The sequence below is a fragment of the Palaemon carinicauda genome, chromosome 18 (assembly GCF_036898095.1).
Source record: "Palaemon carinicauda isolate YSFRI2023 chromosome 18, ASM3689809v2, whole genome shotgun sequence".
Classification (NCBI taxonomy): domain Eukaryota; kingdom Metazoa; phylum Arthropoda; class Malacostraca; order Decapoda; family Palaemonidae; genus Palaemon; species Palaemon carinicauda.
The window spans coordinates 32,753,232-32,772,169 of NC_090742.1; the positions used below are offsets into that span (position 1 = coordinate 32,753,232).

Below are 18,938 nucleotides of genomic sequence, written 5' to 3' on the forward strand. Positions count from 1 at the left end.
GATACCGATGACGACACGTTACCTGGTAAGATGGGATAACTTCGGGCGTCTCTCGGATCATCAGGTAAGTCTGACTTGAATTTGTTAAAACGCAGTTTAACTCTGGCGGACGAGCTTCAGTTACGTCATTTGAATGATCCGATTGTTGATGAACACATGAATGTAACTGATTTTGTAACTTTATCGACTCCCATGTTCCCTGATGCCCCTGTTGTTGTTGACCATGTACCTGATAAAGCATTTGTTCCTGGGAGAATTCAAACTTTTCCCAAGGGTGAAATAACTGCAGGGCTCCCTGTTAAAACAAGGGAGAGTAATGTTTTAAACACTGAGATTTCGTTAACGACTGCTGACAAACCCTTTACAGCTTTGCCCGCAAGTCAGTTAAAATTAAAATCTGCTGAAACTCCTGCTGATACAAGATGTTTTTCCGACCATGGCTCTTCCTACGACATGGCTCAGGTATCTCCTACGGCTTTGAAGCAAAGATTCAGTGCACCCTCTGCTTTGATTTTAGCTGAAGATACATTTGTTCATCCTTGTCCAGCGTCGTCTGCTGTTGCCTCGACCACCATTCTAGTACCTTGGAGGGGATACAAGCAGAGGAAGCGTGGGCGGTATTCCTCCCCTAGTTCCTCCTCCTCTCTCTCCTCCTCTTTGTCTTCATCTTCTGACTCTGACTCCTCTCCCCCAAGGAGAAAGAGGAAGGGGAAGAAGAGGAAAGTGAAGAGGGCCAGGAAGGCCAGTCACAGTCGAAAGGACATGGTGCCCCGAGACACCTCTTCTCCTCCCTGGGATAAGGGCGATGCTGTAGTGGTTTGCGGACTGTAGCCAGAGGTAGCAACCAAACTTCCTAGTGTCCAAATGCCGACCACACTCCAACGTTCACTACACTAAAAAGGTAAAACGGCATAATATCCAAAAATGTAGGTAACAGGTCAAGAGAACGGAGCACTAGGCACCACCCCTTGATTTACACTGGGCAAGGGGACCCAGCTAAAAGCATAATTGCATAATATTATTCAAAGGTAAGCCGTTTTCAAGTTAAGTACAAGAAAAAACAATGATACTGAGAAAAAAAAGACAATTAGTGGCTGAGAAGGGGACACAATGGTGTAAGGTACAGGAATGAAATGCTATCTTCTTAAAAACAAGAAAAATATTTATTTTGTGAAAAGGAAAAAAAGTTTGTATCATTCCTGAGAGAAAGAGAAAAAACTTACAATCCTCAGTGTTACACCCAGAGGGGATGGCTAAATAGCATATCAAATATAATATAGCATCTTCCTAATGCTATGCTACAAACATCTACATGTTATAGTACATAATAAATGCCACCGTGTATATTGCCTGGGTGGTCCAACTATCTCAACAAACAACACTACCGCTACACTAAGCATCTAGACACAAAATGTTTTCAGCAACCAACTCTGGCAGCTTCAATCATTGTCAGTCACACACAAAAAAGATATATCCATATGAGCCCTTTTTCAGGATAAAGCCTTATCTGGTTTGTGATGCAAATTTTCTAATTGTTAACATCAAGAGAGACCCTTTCTGCTTAATATAGATATTATCCAGAGAAAGTTCCATGCTTATGACGGAAAAAACTTCAAGCTTAAAGGAGAACCCCACAACCCTGTGGTTCATTATGTGCATGAACAGTCAGCCGGGTTTGGACATTGACAACACTTAAAAGTTTGGCTGCCGCTGAAAACTTTTCTATGCCACTTTGTTCACTTTTTGTTTCTGGGGATAAGTATGTGAAACACTATCCATGAAAACTCTGTGTCAATATATGAAGAAAACAATTACGCTATGATGGGACAACAACGGTCAGTGATAGAAATAATCTAGTTTTATTTGCTCTTAATCTTACTTATGCATCACAATGTACTAGGGCAGGCTTGAATCTCTCATCAGTGTATGGGAAGAAGTTATAACAACAAAACAGGTCTTGAGTAACTCTTCTTTTGACAAATTCATCTTGCCTATAATCCTATTCTTGTACCTCTACTCGTCTCCCTACTGGGTGTAGGGTCTTCCTGTCATTACCTGTGAAAAGAAATAATAACGGATTAAGGCACTTCTTTGGGGGGGCACTTGAGAGCTTGTCATCTGTGCAGCATGTTGCTTCCCTTACACCTCCTGATGTAACAGGACCGAGGGATCAGCCACCTCCACAACCTTCACCTGGAGTAGAGACTGAAGATCCCGAGGTGGAGTCGCCGTTCTTAGAGGTCATTAACCTCATGCGTGAGATTAATGGTGTCAAGGCTCCTCCTGCAGTAGCGTCTAAGGATAAGTGTATAGCCTGGGAGATTCTATGGGGAGCTCCCGAAGGTAGTTCACGGTCCATCACACTACCCTGGTTGAGACAGGCTGCTTGAGCATTGGACCGAGTGAGTGACCAGATCGCAGGACCTGGTGACTCGCTTAGGAGCCAAGGTTCGAACAAGCTTCTCCCTCAACCACTCCAGCGACAGAAGAGGTACTACGTTACAGAGTCTTCTGTGCCTTGTCCTCTCCCTCTCGACCCTGCGGTCAGAGCACTTGCTAGGGGTTCCTCATTCGAGAGTTTGAAATGTCAGAGTGTCTCCTTCTCGGCCTCTGAGATTTCAATTATGGAGTCCATCTCTGTAGCTGCTCTCCAGGCTGCTTCGTGGCTCGACCACTGGTGTGGTACGGCCACAGTGTTCTCGCGGGACACCAAATCTCGCTACCCCCGAACACATGGAGCAGTACAGGAACCTAGCTTTGTCTGATGGGAGAGCTGTTGCCTTTCTCTTGGACCAGCTTTCTACCCAGTACGCCAACGCCAATCTGATCCTCAAAAAGCGCGAGGCAGTAGCCGTTCGTTTTGCGAGACAAATGGGTTCAGGAGAGGCACTGGCACTCGGGAATGCTCCTATTAGAGCTGCAACTTCTCTCTTTCCACCAGAGGAAGTTTGGGCCGCGCGGGATAAATGGCGCCGCGACTTGAAGGAGTTCATTATCCACCAGGCGCAGGCTGCGAGTTTTAAGGGACCTGGTCCCGCGAAACCGTCCGCTGCCAGGCTGAGTCAGGCCAAGCCCAGGGGAAGTAGCAAGGGTACCGCTGGTCGTGCTCCTGTGCAGCCTAGACCTGCTCCAGTTCAGAATGGTTCTGCTGCCAAACAGACCTTTCAGCCTCCCTCGGGAGCTCCTCCACGCTCTGGAAAGAACAGGGGCAAGCGAGGGAAAGGGAAATGCTGAACTTGGCATTCCCCTTCCCATGCTGCTGAAGGTAGAGGGATGCCTATCGCGCCATTGGGCGATGTGGCAGCACCTCGGGACTGAGGAATGGGTAGTGTTGACCCTTCGCGAAAGGTACAAGCTTCCATTTGTGCTTCATCGGCCCCACCTATCCTCCACTCCAATAGCATTCCACGCGTATGCTCCAACATCTCCGAAGGCTCTGGCCTTAGAGGCGGAAGGCCAGGAAATGTTGCAGAAGGATGCGCTAGAAGTCATGCACGATCAGTCACCAGGGTTCTACTGTTGTCTCTTCCTAGTCGAGAAGGTGACAGGAGGTTGGAGACTGATCATCGACCTTTTGCCATTGAACCGGTTTATTCAGCAAACTCCGTTCAAGATGCCGACAGTTTGCGCTGTGCTGTTAGCCATCAGGCAGTACGACTTTATGCTTTCGATAGACTTGAAGGACGCGTACTTTCAAGTACCAGTTCATCAGTCTCGAAATTACCTCCGATTCACCTTCCAGGTCACGGTGTACCAGTCTGAAGTCCTGTGCTTCTGACTGTGCACAGCTCCCCAAGGGTTCACGCGAATGTTCACGATGGTAGCAGCTTGGGTCCACTCGAGGGGCATCCACCTACTTATGTACCTCGGCGACTGGCTGATTCTCGCTCCCTCGCAGGAGCAGTTGATTCAGGACTGAGACTCACTTCTGGCAGTTTGTCGTGATCTGGGGATCGTGGTGAACTACGAGAAGTCGAACCTCATTCCCAATGAAGGTGAAGTATCTGGGAATGCTGATCAACTTGGCAGCAGCTAACGGATCACCAGACTCAGAGAGGTTGCACAGCCGTTCCTGTCGCAGGAACAACTTCCAGCCCTCCAGTGGCAAGCTCTTCTAGGTCACCTCTCCTCGCTGGAGAAGCTCGTTCCTTTCAGGCGGATTCATCTCCGCTCCCTTCAGTGGTCAGCAGCCACCGATTCTCCCTCTCGTTCAATTCTCATGGAATGCGAGGTAAGGAAGGATCTCCTTTGGTGGCTAAACGAGGAGAACCTAATGAGAGGGTTTCTCCTAAACCCTCCTCCACCTCAGTTCCGTCTGTTCACAGACGCATCCACGGAAGGTTGGGGTGCACACTTGGACGACCTAATCGTGTCAGGTGTGTGGTCGGAAGAGGATAAACACCTGCACATCAACATGCGGGAAATGATGGCAGTCTCGAGAGCACTCATTCATTTCCAGGCCCGTTTGAGAGAGCATTCGGTAATGCTGATGAGCAACAACATGTCCGTGGTAGCGTACGTCAATAAGCAAGGAGCCACGCTCTCACGTCCCTTGCAGCAGTTTACGAGGCAGGTGTTTCTGTGGGCAGAGAGTCAACATGTAACCTTGTCAGCCAGGTGCATTTCAGGCAAGAGAAATATTCGAGCAGATGCCCTTAGTCGCAGAGACCAGGTAATACTGTAGGGGCAGAATGGTCTCTTCACCCTTGGGTGGCGAGTCGAGTACTTAACCTCTGGGGAGAACCATGCATCGACCTATTCACAACACGGCACAACGCCAAGCTTCCCGTGTTTTGCTCTCCAGTACCAGATCCCGCGCCTGCGTTCGAGGACGCACTGCAACATTCTTGGGATTGACTGGATTTTTACGTCTTTTCCCCCCCTTTTGCTTGCTTCGTGCAGTCCTGTCCCGGGTCCTAGTAACCCCAGGACTCAGGATGACATCTTGCTTCGCTATGGCCACACATGGAGTGGTTTCCCGATCTGTTGTTGCTCCTGGTCGAGGCACCGCGAGAGCTACCACACTGGCCCAATCTCCTTCGGCAACCCTTGTCAAACAGGTACCACCAGGCAGTGCAGTCGCTCAGACTTCACGCGTGGAGACTATCCAGCATCTCCTCAGAGCCCAAGGCTTTTTGTGACCCGCTGCGAGAGAGATGCCAGGGTACCTTAGAAGATCCTCCTCCTCAGTCTACCAGGGAAAGTGGTTGGTCTTCTGTGATTGGTGTAGTGGAAGGGGTATCTCTCCAGTCTTAGTCTCTGTGACTCAGATCGCAGACTTCCTAGTCTCTCAGAGATAAGCTCCTTTCGGTTTCTGCCATTAAAGGGTACAGGTCTGCCCTTTGCTATGGTGTTCCATCTGAAGGGCATAGATATCTCCAACGCCCTCGAGATTTCTGTGATTATTAAGAGCTTCGAACAGTCGTGTCCCCCGAGGATACTTCGAGTTCCCCAGTGGGATGTCACCTTAGTTCTCGGGTCTCTTACTCGTGCTTCATACGAACCCTTGAGCCATGCCTCAGACAGGCATTTGGCCCTTAAGACTTTTTCTGCTAGCCTTAGCATCGGCTAAGAGAGTCGGGGAGGTACACAGCCTCTCTTGTAATGTCACACATGCAGAGGGTTTGAAGGAGATCTCCTTGAGTTTTGTGCCAGAGTTCGTGGCCAAGACTCAGAACCCAGCGATCCATGATCCCAGGTTCGAGGCCTTCACTATTCCTTCCTTACCGGATGCGGCGAGAGCTGGTTCAGGTGAGAGGCTTCTCTGTCCCATCAGGTGTCTCCGGCGCTATCTTAAGCAAACTCTGTATCTCAGACCTGAATGTCGACGACTCTTCTTTAGCACTGGCAGAGCCAAGAGGAAGGTGTCGAGGAACACGATATCCTTCTGGATCCGTGAAACCATCCGCGAAGGCATATGAGACTTCTTGAAGAGTCCAAGCACCAGCAAGGGTTAAAGCTCACGAGATCAGGGGCATTGCCCCCACACTCGCTTTCAAGAGAAATCTTGCAGTGGGCCAAGTGCTGAAGGATGGCGTTTGGAAACACCAGACCACCTTTACAGCCTTTTACTTGGGGGAGTTTACGCACAAGTCCTTGGACATCTTTGTTCTTGGCCCTGTGGTAGCTGCTCAAGCTATTGTCTGACCTCTCCAGTTCCTCCGGGACAGGGAAGTCTCTTGTCTTGATTTTTATGGCATGTTTGGCAGTGTGAAAGCAGTGTGCATGTGCTCCGCCTTTCTCTCTGTCTCTTCCCTTGATGTCCCATACATCAAGACAAGTCTTCCCAGGTAAGATTGCTAGAGTTTGTTTACAGGTATTCTCACCCCATCTTCTGCTAGGCAGGGAAGACGGTGGATGTATATACCCTTTGCTTTTTGGTTATGTAGGTTCATCTAGTCACTGTGACCCTAGGGTCAAGTTTCTCTTACATTCACGCTCTCAGGTTGTGCGATGCTCTTACCCATCGCGCGACCCAGCTCCCAGTCTCTCAGACCCCACCATCATCATGTCAGGTCGAGAGACAGGGGTAGGTGGATTTAGTCCTCTGCTCTCATTTGAGACCAAATCTATATCCGGGCAGTTAGCTGTTCACAAGCAGCAAAGACAGATCTCCCACCAACCAGTGAGTCTTCTTATATTAAATGATTACGAGGTTTGTATATCGCGTCGGAACAAATGACAATTTGTCCTAAATTGTATTTTTCCTAGCTATACAAACACGTAATCATTTAATATAAATGCCCGCCTCTACCACCCCCCTCATGTTCCACATTGACCTTAAAGCGTTTGAATGAGGAAAGTGGGCTGGCGGTGGGGGGTGTGGAGCTAAGCTCCGCCCCATACCGCCAGCTAACCAATCAGCATAACTGCCTTGTTTTCTTTCTCTTCGGCTGTTCCAGCTGCACTGAAACAAATTCCTATATTAAATGTTTACGGGTTTGTATAGCTAGGAAAAATACAATTTAGGACAAATTTTCATATTTCAATGGGTGTTTCAGCATTAATGAAGTCATACTGTACTCTTATTAAAGGACTCAGTGGTGTTTTAGTTTTATACTTTTTTTTTTCTTCAGTGCACCTTCCAGCATGGCTTGTACACCTGATATCAGCTGCATGTGGTTGTATGGTGGCCTGGCAATTATTTGGACCTAAAATGTTGTTCATGGTATATTTGATACTGGCTGGGACCCTGGCCTTATTTTGCTCAGACAAACTGCTGCATTCACGTAGGGGCCCTTGGACTTGTGGGTTTTGTGTAGCGTTTCTGATATTATGGTAAGCACTAATTCTTATTCAGAATGTAGCACATATTCACTTAATATTACTTGAAATTACATTAGTTTAGATATCTAAAATGGAATATTCTCTTTATTTGATCATAAGTGAGACTTTGAGTTTCTTAAGTAGTGTAATTTTGGAATATTGTATCTGTCATCATCTGAGGAAGTATTTGAATCAAGGTACAACTACAGCATGTGCTATAATTTTTAGGGCAAATAACCATCATTGTGATGAATGATAAATCAGAATTAATTGAGTAAGTTCTCATTCGTATGGGTATCATTCATTTTCATCTTATATGGTTTGTTTTTTACAACTGTAAAAAACAATCTTATTCATTTAGTTAACGGTAGAAACAACTTTGATATCTTTCATATATATATTTTTTTTTTTTAATTTCATCAGTTACTAAAACTACTGTAATAATAATAATAATAATGATGAAAATAATAATACAGTACTGATAATGATAATGAGAATATTAATAATGATGATAATTTAGGTGTATTAAATTTAGAGTTAAAATGCCTATAAACTATGCAGTATCTCCAAAATTAATTAATTTTGTTTACAACAGTGAATTGTGGTGGGCAGATCCTGTGGAGTGGCATAGTATACGAGGAGCACAAATGATTATATTGATGAAGATAGTATCTGTTGGTTATGACCTGGATGCAACCTCTCTTTCAAGTCATCCTAGTCTTCTTGAAATGGCTGGTTATATCATGAATCCTGGTACCATTATCTTTGGGCCATGGACATCTTTTGATTCCTACAGAAAAGTGTTGCAGCCTCTATCAATTGTAAGTACTGATTTATTTTATTTTGAATGCTGTATTTTTGATAAGGTAATTTAATGTCATAAGTTTTATAGTTGATAAAGATGGAAAGAATATTTTTTTTGTGAAAATTTTTGCTATTTTAGCTGCCTCTGCCTGGTTGATGTTCGTTCACAGAATATTATCATCTGGAAGCATATGTGATACACAGTACAGTACTTGAAATCTGCATCCTTATCCTATATGTTAGATGCTGCATAGGAAGTTGCTTGGTTCATCATATTTCTACATTTAGAAATAATGTACTTTGTTTTTACTATCACACATCAACATCTTTCATAGAAACTTGATCCTTATTGCATCCTCTTGAAAGATTGTTAGCAGAGGTCAGGCTGAATACGTGTCATGGCATTATAGTATCTATGTTTCTGCTTATTTTGGAGAACTGCTTTTCAGCTTTTGAGCATGAGTAACTCTGGCAGCAATGGGCAATAAAATAAACATGATCCTATGTATTATGAAGGGAGTACAGTGTTTGTTCCGGCACAAATAAAAACCATTGTCCTTTACATAGGAGAATGAAAGCAAAGCCAGAATATGGCAGTTAGTTAAAATTTTACAAGGTGTAGGTACTGTAGTTGGCTGATGGTTATTCACCGGGAGCTGGGAACTCCCCCCCCCCCCCCGCCCCCCCACCTGCTCACTGAGTAGTCGCTTTGATATCAGCTGTCAGTGAAGACAGATATTCTTCAATTGCCTGGATACTTTGGCAGATTTTAAATTTTTTTTGTATGATTTTTCTTTAGTACTTTTAGACTTTCTTCCTTGTATGACTCTATGGCATCCTGGGACATTGACTTTGAGTTTGAGACAGGGTCAAGGTTGGTATGTCTCCCACAACTATTGGTTGTCCAAAGGTGATCACAAGATTCTCACGTTTGCCAGTTTTGGGTTACACTTCCCTGCTGTCAAAGGAATAGGCTTCTTCTCGAAAGAACTCTGTTTCTTTCTTTGTTTACATACACAAGCAACAGGTTTCCTGTGAGTGCTGTTGAATCAGTGTTCTCAACCTCTCCAATTGGAAGCCAGTTGCCTTGCATTGCCGATCACCAGACTTGGTCTGCGATCAACTCGCCTTTAGTGAGTTGAGAGTGCTTGACAAATGAGGACTATTACCCTTCAGCAAGATTATGAGTCTATATTTGCTGGACCCTCTTTATCATCTGAAGAAGACACCCACACGTGCCTTATCCTCACACCATTCTACTAGATTTACCTCATCCACATGCCCTTCTACTTGACATGCCACACCCAGATGGGCCTCACCCAGATGTTCCATGCCCAGACACGCCTCACTCAGACGTGCCTTGCGCAGATGCATCTCACATAGACGCGTAGTATCTAGAAGCACTGCTGGAAGCAAATCGCCCAGTTGCGTGTGCTCAAGGTGAATGCAGGACTCTCACTGGAGCATGCTAGCTCTTTTTACATAATTTTCTTCAGATGCACTGACATGTCCATGCACACACACCTGAATGCACCGGTTTGAATGCACGCATAGAAGGACTAACCTTACTAAACCCTTGGTGTGTGTTCAGCCCATTAAGGGTCTAGAATAGATGATTTACTCCACCTCAATGTAAGATCACAAGTGTGAGTTCTTTTAGAAAAGAGACTAGCGCCTTCTAGCCAGTAGACCTCAGGAGTTGTGACCATGATCCTTACATTTGATCATGTTATGGATCAGGATCACCTAAAGTATATTTGTTCCGTAACCAAAATACAAACCTTAGCTATTTACAGAGGGGGTTTACCTTTTAGCGCAGCTGAAATGACGAGCCAATAGTTTTAACGAGGGTTAATTACCCCCGCGCTAGTTAGCGGGGGGTGGGGAAGGGTAGCTTGCTACCCCTCCCCCCTCCACACACCGGTGACTTGCTTCACTTCACTTTTGGCTCGGCGGTGATCAGACGTGTCTGCTCATCGCCCTCGTGACAGCCTTTAATTTTCTGCTTTTTCTTTTCAGCGTGTGTGTTGGTTGGAAGTTGACCTTCAGTTATTTCTTTACAATGCGTACATGCCCTGGAGTTGCCGGTCGTCCTTGTGGGACTTTCATGTCGGACGTAAATACGGATCCGCACACCCTCTGCCCTCAATGTCGGGGCCGACGGTGTGACCATGAGAACATGTGCCGTGAGTGCAGGGAGGGGTCTGCCTCCCAGTGGGAGAGGTTTGGCCGTCGGCGTAAGAAGAAGTCCAAGAGAGACCGTTCTCCTCCGGGGTTAGCCTTGAAGGAGGAAGGTTCTCGGGACTCTTCTTCCGCCGCCCAAACCTCCTCCGAAGCTCCCCCTCGTCCGCCTCCTAAGGAGAGTCGGCCGAGTGGGAGCGCAGGCCCTTGTTCTGTTTCCCGACCTTCGGTGGGGGAAGAGGGCGTCGCCTCCCATAGCGAGGCGGTTCCCCCTCCTCCTCCGGGGGAGGTTATTGATAAGGCCTTATCCAGTGATGATCTTTTACAGATTTGGTCGTCCCTGGGGCTTAAGGGCTTGCCCTCCAGGGTCGCTCTTATTGACCTTGTCTCGTTGGGGGCCGCTGTTAAGCAGTCGGCGGCGGTAGCAGAGGTAGGCCCTCTGTCTATTGTCGACGTCGTGGTGACAGAGGCCTCCGACGTGGCTGGGCCTTCCGCCGCAGGTGCTGTTGCGGGTGATGGTGCTAAAGGCTCTCCTCCTCCTTCCGTACATCCTTCGAAGGGGGAAGTGAGTCCTTCGGTCTCGGCTGCTGCTCAGCTTCCTTCTGAGGGAAGTGCTTTAACGGAGACTCCCCTTCGGAGGACCGATGGTCCCGACGATCTTCCCCGAGGCCGCCTCCGCCGTAAGGCTCACCGTCCGCTACGCCACAAGGGCCTCCCTTCCCCTTACAGGGGAACTAAGAGGCGCCTTTTTGGGTCTTCATCCTCCGGGGGGACTCTCCTCGTCAGCCTCAACCTACAGCTCCGCCCTCCTTGAATCTCTCTGCAGACCGCTCACCATCTCCTGCCAGATCTTCGCCTTCTGGAGAACTCGTCACCTGACGGGCAACGGTCCCTTCGGGGCTAAGGGATCCTTCCCTTACGCGAGCAGTGCTAGCGCACAAGCGCTCTCCTGCTCGCCAGCGCTCTCCTGCTCGCCAGCACTCTCCTGATCTTCAGCGCTCTCCTGCTCGTCGACGATCTCCTGCTCGCCAAGACTCTCCTGCTCGCCGACGCTCACCTGCTCGTCGGCTCTCTCCTGATGTTCGCCCCCCTCGCCAGCGCTCTCCTGCTCGTCAGCTCTCTTCCGAGCGTCAGCGCTCATTTGAGGACCATCGCCCTGCGGTCTCTGACCACCCTTTAGTTCCTGCTGAACTCCCTGCTCACCATCTGCCTGGTCCTGTGGCTACGCAACATCGTGCTGCGCGTGTGTCAAAAACACATTTCGCCAACGCGCCAGCGATCTCCCAGTTCCTGCTCGTGAACGCGCCGCGCCACCTGTCCTTTCACATGACGCGTCGACCTTCTGCTCGCCAGCGATCTCCAGCTCGCCAGCGATCACCTACGCGCCAGCGATTACCTCCTCGCCAGCGTTCACCTGCTTGCCAGCGCGCACAGGCGATCTTAGTATCGCCTATTCAACAACGACAGCTAGCGCGCCAACGTTCTCCAACGCTCCTGAAGGAACATGGTTCGCCAGCTTCTAGCCCGCCATCGCGTGATCGCGCGATCGCCCGCCTGCGCATGCTGCTCGCCATCGCTCGCCATTGCACAATCGCCCTCCTGCGCAGGCTGCTCGCCATCGCTCGCCCCTGCACGATCGCCCTCCTGCGGATGCTGATCACCATCGCACCCCATCACGCGATCATTCGCCTGCGCATGCTGCTCGCCATCGCTTACCATTACGCGGTCATTCACCTGCGCATGCTGCTCACCATCGCACGCCAGTGCGTCGACATGCCACATCGCGCCATCGCCAACTTGAGCGACTGCACTCACAAACTCGTCCTTGATCGCCTGTGGATCTACATCGCCAGCGATCTTCCTCACCTACGCGGCAGCGCGTTCCCTCGCCGTCGCGCCAACGCTTGCGTTCGTCGCCTCGGACACGCGTTCATTTACCTGCTCACCCTCGCGCCCACTCGCCTGCGCGACCGCTCGCCTGCGCGCCCGCGCGACCACTCGCCTGCGCGCCCGCGCGACCGCTCGCCTGTGCGCCCGCGCGATCATCCACCTGCGCGCCTGCGCTCCCGCGCGACCATTCGCCTTCGCGCGACCATTCGCCTTCGCGCGACCATTCGCCCTCGCGCGACCATCGTTCGCGGCGAATTCCACAGCCGGTGGTAGCAGCAGGAACGCGTGCTCCTAGACGGCACTCGGGATCACCTCCATCCAAACACAGGTTGGTAGTGCAGGACGAGGAGAGGTTAGTACATCATTCTTCCCCACCTTCTTTTCAGGCAGGTACCGTCGTGTCCACTCCAAAGGATCGCCCGATCCCTTTCCCTTTAGCGAGGATTTCGGACTCTGTGTCCTTGGAGCAGCAGACGTGGTTTGGTCCTCTGGCACGGGCGTTAGTGAGGGTTATGAAACCAGCACTCGCCGGCCAGGGTAACAAACCAACGGCTGTCTCTCCTACGCTGAAGAGAAAGAGAGGAGTGGACTTCGTGGTGGCTTCCCCCAGGGCGAAGTTGGTTCCCAAGAGGTCGGTCGCAAAGGTTCCTTCTCCTGCACGAGTACTCTCTCCTTCTCCCGTGGACGAGGCCTTTCCGTCTTCAGGTGAGTCCAGTGGGGCGGTAGTCTTCCCCTCGGCACCAGGGGGGGAGACTTCGCTTCAGGCAGGAGAATCGTCTCGTGAGGAAGGGGCCCCTCGAACCTCGTTGTTGGGATCCTGTATCCCTCCCAGGAGGGAATCCAAGGATTCCAAGACCGTCCCTAAATCCTCTGCAAGGATTCGTCAGGAACCCACGACTACCCAGGGGAATGTCCACGTATCACCCCAGGAAGAGATTCCTGGGGCAGGAGACTTAGCTGCCAGCCCGCAGGGAGGAGAACAGCAAGAATACGAACATGCCTTCTGGCAGGTCCTAAGCCTGATAAGGCAACTTAACAGGCTTACGGATCCAGTCATCGCCCCCCGTGAAGGCAAAGACACGATTCTGGATGAAGTGTTTGACGTTCGGAAGGCCCCTAAGACCAGTGCAGCTCTGCCCTGGTTTCGGGGGCTGAAGAGTGCCAGGGCTAGGGCCAACGCTCAGCTCGCACTTCTTGCCTCCTCCAGTCGTTCCACTGCCGGGAACAAGCTCATCCCTCCTCCTCGCCTCCAGCAGAGGAGGTATTTCGAGATCCTGGGTGAGCACAACCTCGCTCTTCCTCTCCATCACTCTGTGGAGGAGCTGGCGAAGGGAGTTCCCCTTGAGAAACTCTCTGCCCGGCAGGTGTCGTTCTCGGCGGCAGAGATCCTTAATCACGAGAAGGTCGCTAAGTGTGCCATGCAGGCCACTTCGTGGCTGGACTTCTGGCTAGGATCTCTGGGCATCCTATTGCGATCGGAGGACTTGTCCAAGGAGACCAATAGGAAGGCCCTAGAGACCTTCTTGCTCTCGGGCACCCGCTCCATCGAGTTTTTGGCGCACCAGGTTACCACCCTGTGGGCCAACTCGGTGTTGAAGCGTCGCGGTGCTGTGTCCGAGAGATTCCATCCGAAGGTCCCCGCCGTAGATGTGTGTAGGCTCCGACATGCTTCCCTTCTGGGGGAGAGCCTGTTTGAGCCTCAAGACATGGAGCGAACGGCTGAGAGGTGGAGGAAATCCAGCACGGACTCCCTCCTCCACAGGGCCCTTACAACTCGGCCCTATAAGCCTCCAGCCCCGCCACAACAGCAGCAACAGCCTCGTAAGGCTCCCAAACAGGCACCGGCAGCTAAGAAAGTGGTGTCTAAGCCCCAGCCCTTTCCAGCCAAGGTCAAGAGGGGCGGTAAGTCCTCCAGGGGAGGCAAGACTCCTAGGGGTGGCGGCCGCTGCCGCAAGCCCTAGGGGTGGCAGTCCCCCTGCATGTCCACCTGTGGGGGGATGCCTTCAGCGTTGCGTCCGCAGGTGGCACCCACACGGGGCCGATGCTTGAATGGTCTCTGTGATCGGCCAAGGTTATCGCGTCCCGTTCACAACATCTCAACCTCCCCTGACAGCGAATCCAGTGTCGCTGGGCTCCTATGCCATGGGATCGGCAAAGGGGCTGGCCCTTCCGGCCGAAGTCGAGACCATGCTCGAGAAGGGTGCTCTCCAGGAGGTCGTGGACGGCTCCCCAGGCTTTTTCAGTCGACTCTTTCTTGTAGAGAAGGCTACTGGAGGCTGGAGACCCGTCATCGATCTCTCAGCTCTGAACAGGTTTGTCAAACAAACCCGGTTCAGCATGGAGACAGCAGACACGGTCAGACTTGCGGTGAGACCACAAGACTTCATGTGTACACTGGATCTAAAGGACGCGTACTTCCAGATCCCAATCCATCCGTCTTCCAGGAAGTACCTGAGATTCTGCCTAGACAACAAGATCTACCAGTTCAAGGTGCTGTGTTTCGGTCTCTCCACAGCTCCTCAGGTGTTCACCAGAGTGTTCACCCTGATTTCATCTTGGGCGCACAGGAACGGCATTCGTCTCCTTCGTTACCTGGACGATTGGCTGATCCTAGCAGACTCGGAGTCGACCCTTCTTCGGCACCGAGACAGGCTTCTGGATCTTTGCCAGGATCTGGGGATCGTGGTAAACCTCGAGAAGTCCTCTCTGCAGCCGTCCCAACGACTGGTTTATCTAGGCATGCTAATAGACACCAATCTCCACAAAGCCTTTCCATCAGACGACCGGATAGCAAGGCTGAGGAGGGTGGCGGAACCCTTCCTCAGGCGAAAAGAACTCCCCGCCCAATCGTGGTTGCGTCTCTTATGCCACCTATCCTCCCTGGCCCGTCTGGTTCCAAACAGCCGCCTCAGGATGAGATCCCTTCAATGGCGGCTCAAGTCCCGGTGGAATCAAGGATCCGATTCCCCGGACATTCGGATCCCAATGGGGTCTCTGGAACAGACGGACTTGCGGTGGTGGCTGGCCGACAAGAACCTGCGGAAGGGAGTGAGTCTTCTCGTCCTCCCCCCCGGAATTGACTCTGTTTTCGGACGCGTCAAAAGAAGGGTGGGTGGCGCACGTTCTGAACCAGAGGGCCTCAGGCCTTTGGTCAGAATCAGAAAAGTGCCTACACATCAACCTGCTAGAATTGAAGGCCGTCTTTCTGGCTCTTCAGCAGTTCCAACGGTCCCTGGCGGGTCACTCCATGGTGGTGATGAGCGACAACACCACGGTAGTGGCTTATATCAACAAGCAGGGAGGCACTTTTTCGCTACAGCTATCCCATCTTGCAGTAGAGACTCTGAGGTGGACCGAAACTCACTCGATAACACTATCAGCTCGCTTCATTCCTGGCAAGAGGAATGTGCTCGCCGACAGTCTGAGCAGGGCTTCGCAGATAGTGAGTACCGAGTGGTCTTTGGATCCTCAGATAGCCAACAAAGTCCTGACTTTGTGGGGTTCCCCGACTGTGGACTTGTTCGCGACAGCCTTGAACTTCAAGCTGCCCCTGTACTGCTCACCAGTCCCGGACCCCAAGGCACTCTGGCAAGATGCTTTCCAGCAACGGTGGGACAACATCGACGTGTACGCCTTCCCACCGTTCTGTCTGATGAGAAGGGTGCTCAACAGGACCATACTATCGGTCAACTGTTCCATGACTCTGCTAGCTCTGCTATGGCATCACGCGGAATGGTTTCCGGACCTTCTGCAACTCCTGACGGAACTCCCAAGGGAGCTTCCTCCACGACACGAGCTTCTCGGACAACCCCACTCCGGCGTCCCTCACAGGGCCGTAGCCTCGCTTCGGCTTCACGCCTGGAGACTATCCAGCGTCTCCTCGCGGAGAGAGGCTTTTCGCAACAGGTTGCGGAGAGAATTTCTCGGCACCTGCGAAGGTCCTCTGAGGGAGTCTATCAAGCAAAGTGGAGAGTCTTTTGTGGTTGGTGTCATGGAAGGGGTATCTCTCCACTCGATGCCACTATTCCAGCAATAGCGGACTTCCTCGTGTATCTGTGAGAAGAAATGCGCCTTTCTGTCTCGGCAGTGAAAGGCTATCGCTCAGCCTTAAGCTTGGCCTTCAGATTGAAGGGCGTGGATATTTCTTCATCGCTAGAAAACTCTTTACTCATACGTAGCTATGAGCTTACCTGCCCCCAGTCGGAAGTGAGACCCCCTCCTTGGAACGTGGTTCGAGTCCTCAGGTCTCTTAAGAGACCTCCCTTCGAGCCATTACGCCAGGCCTCCGATCGCCACCTGTCTTGGAAGACGGCTTTCCTACTCGCCTTGGCTTCGGCCAAGCGAGTTAGGGAACTTCATGGTCTCTCGTACGACATCGCCCATTCAAGGGGATGGGGGGAGGTAACGTTCAGGTTCGTCCCTGAGTTTGTTGTCAAGACTCAGAATCCTGGAGTGCCGGATCCTCGGTTCGACTCTTTCAGGATCGCGAGTCTCCGTTCTGTAACAAACGACCCAGACCAGCTGCTACTATGTCCAGTGAGGTGTCTGAGGCACTACTTGAAGAGAACGGCTGCAGTCTGTCCTCATGTGCGAGCTTTGTTTGTGAGCACAGGCAGGACAAAGAGGAGGGTCACCAGGAACACCATCTCAGCTTGGATTCGAAGGGTTATCCACCATGCCCTGAATCCTGACCCTCCTCCGTCACGTCGCCCTCGGGCCCACGATGTCAGGGGTATTGCTACATCCCTGGCCTTCAAGAGAAACTTCTCTGTGACGCAGGTACTTCAAGCTGGGGTCTGGAAGCGTCAAACGACCTTCACAGCCCACTAACTGCAAGACGTGACCCACGGGAGCCTCGATACGTTTTCTATCGGCCCTGTGGTAGCTGCACAACAGCTGGTCTAACCTCAAGCTCCTTTTTGGACAAGTAGCAGTAGGTTGAGGGCGTTGTTATCCGGTCTTAGTCTGCGTGAATGAAAGAGTATGTCTGACCCTTACTTCTTTCTTCATTCTCCCCTCTCTTGGGGAAGCAGCATCCTGGTCCTCGCATAGCTGACCTGGACCTCTGCAGGTAACCCATGCTTCTTTGTGCTCCTAGTATTAAGCTTAATACTGTTGCGTCTCCCATACCCTGACGAGGTGGTATGGGGAACGTCCTATCCTAGAATTCCTATCTGAAGGTCTCAAGGTCAACTTCATAGGACGAGTCACACTCTCCTCCTCACACTGCTTATGTAGGCCACTCGTTCCTAGCGATGCTAGGAACTTGTGAGGTACAGGGGCTCCCTCTCTCTAGTGCTGCTCACTGAGGGATCGAGCCCCCGGGCAAGCCGAAGTCAGTAAGGCTGGGGACTTTCCACCCTTCCTAAGGGGTAAGTCACCCTCTGTAAATAGCGTGGTTTGTATTTCGGTTACGGAACAAATGACAAATTCGAAGATAATTTGTATTTTTCCTAACCATACAAACCTTAGCTATTTACACATATGTGCCCGCCATCCCTGACCCCCAAGTCAAGTCCTACCTCTAAGTGAAGTGAAGCAAGTCACCGGTGTGTGGAGGGGGGAGGGGTAGCAAGCTACCCTTCCCCACCCCCCGCTAACTAGCGCGGGAGTAATTAACCCTCGTTAAAACTATTGGCTCGTCATTTCAGCTGCGCTAAAAGGTAAACCCCCTCTGTAAATAGCTAAGGTTTGTATGGTTAGGAAAAATACAAATTATCTTCGAATTTGTCATCTTTTTAGCCAAAACTTATCTCCGATATAATTTGGGTCAACACCACTCCCTCACTCTTTGGAATTGAAGAGTTTCCAGCAGGGATCGTCTTTAATCATCTCAGGAATACACAAATAAATTCTGTCCAGATCCCGTCTACACCTCAGTAGATTGGAAGTTTTCTACTAACCCCTCTCTCTCTCTGCTTGGAAGATTTAAACCTAGAAAAGCTGTGTATACAGACAGTCCCCAACCAACGAAGTCAATGGGGACCGAGAGACCGTTGGTAGCTCAAATTGTTCGTGAATCGTTTTTGTACAAGTACCCCTCGGGTTGAATTTTGGCCCAGGGTATGCATAGCCTAACTCAGATACCTACGATTTTCAGAAGATAACAAATTGTCCTCTTTCATATAAAATAAATATCTGGTTATAACCAATGTTGTTTGACTTACTTTATTACCTTACATTACTGTATATAATAATACAAAATATGTTGTTATAAAAAAAGAAATGTACAAGCGGCCGTACGAACGTGCTATGTTTGTATACTACCATAGTGTTTACGTTTTTAATAAATGTACAGAAGATTATTTTATAGTTTAGTTACCCAATTTTATGCTAAAAACTTACTGTATTTATGTATTTCATTAATGATTTTTATAGAGTTAAATGCAGATGGTTAGTTTACTGGATTATTTTATTGCTGATGTTTGGACCAAAGGTGTAGGGTGTCAGCCGCCACTTTTATTATTGTTTTGGTTCGTCAACACCGACGTAAACAGCTGATCACACACACACACTCTCTCTCTCTCTCTCTCTCTCCTCTCTCTCTCTCTCTCTCTCTCTCTCTCTCTCTCTCTCTCTCTCTCTCTCTCTCTCTCTCTCGTACATCAATATTACAAAACACACATTCTTAAGTCATATATATATATTATATATATATATATATATATATATATATATATATATATATATATATATATATATATATATATATATATATATATATACATGCTGTATATATATATGTGTGTATGTATGTATGTATGTATGTATGCATGAATGTATATATATTATATATA

At 49.8% G+C, this 18,938-nt stretch overlaps 1 protein-coding gene across 3 annotated transcripts in view; it reads left to right on the forward strand.

Moving 5' to 3' along the window:
• Positions 1–18,938, forward strand: part of LOC137657753 (protein-serine O-palmitoleoyltransferase porcupine-like) — a 211,150-nt gene that overhangs the window by 107,986 nt on the left and 84,226 nt on the right. For all 3 annotated transcript variants that reach the window (XM_068392227.1, XM_068392224.1, XM_068392225.1), the window contains exons 4-5: positions 7,077–7,278; positions 7,862–8,087. In XM_068392227.1, the coding sequence (XP_068248328.1) occupies positions 7,077–7,278; positions 7,862–8,087 (428 nt within the window). The remainder of the gene's footprint in view (positions 1–7,076; positions 7,279–7,861; positions 8,088–18,938) is intronic.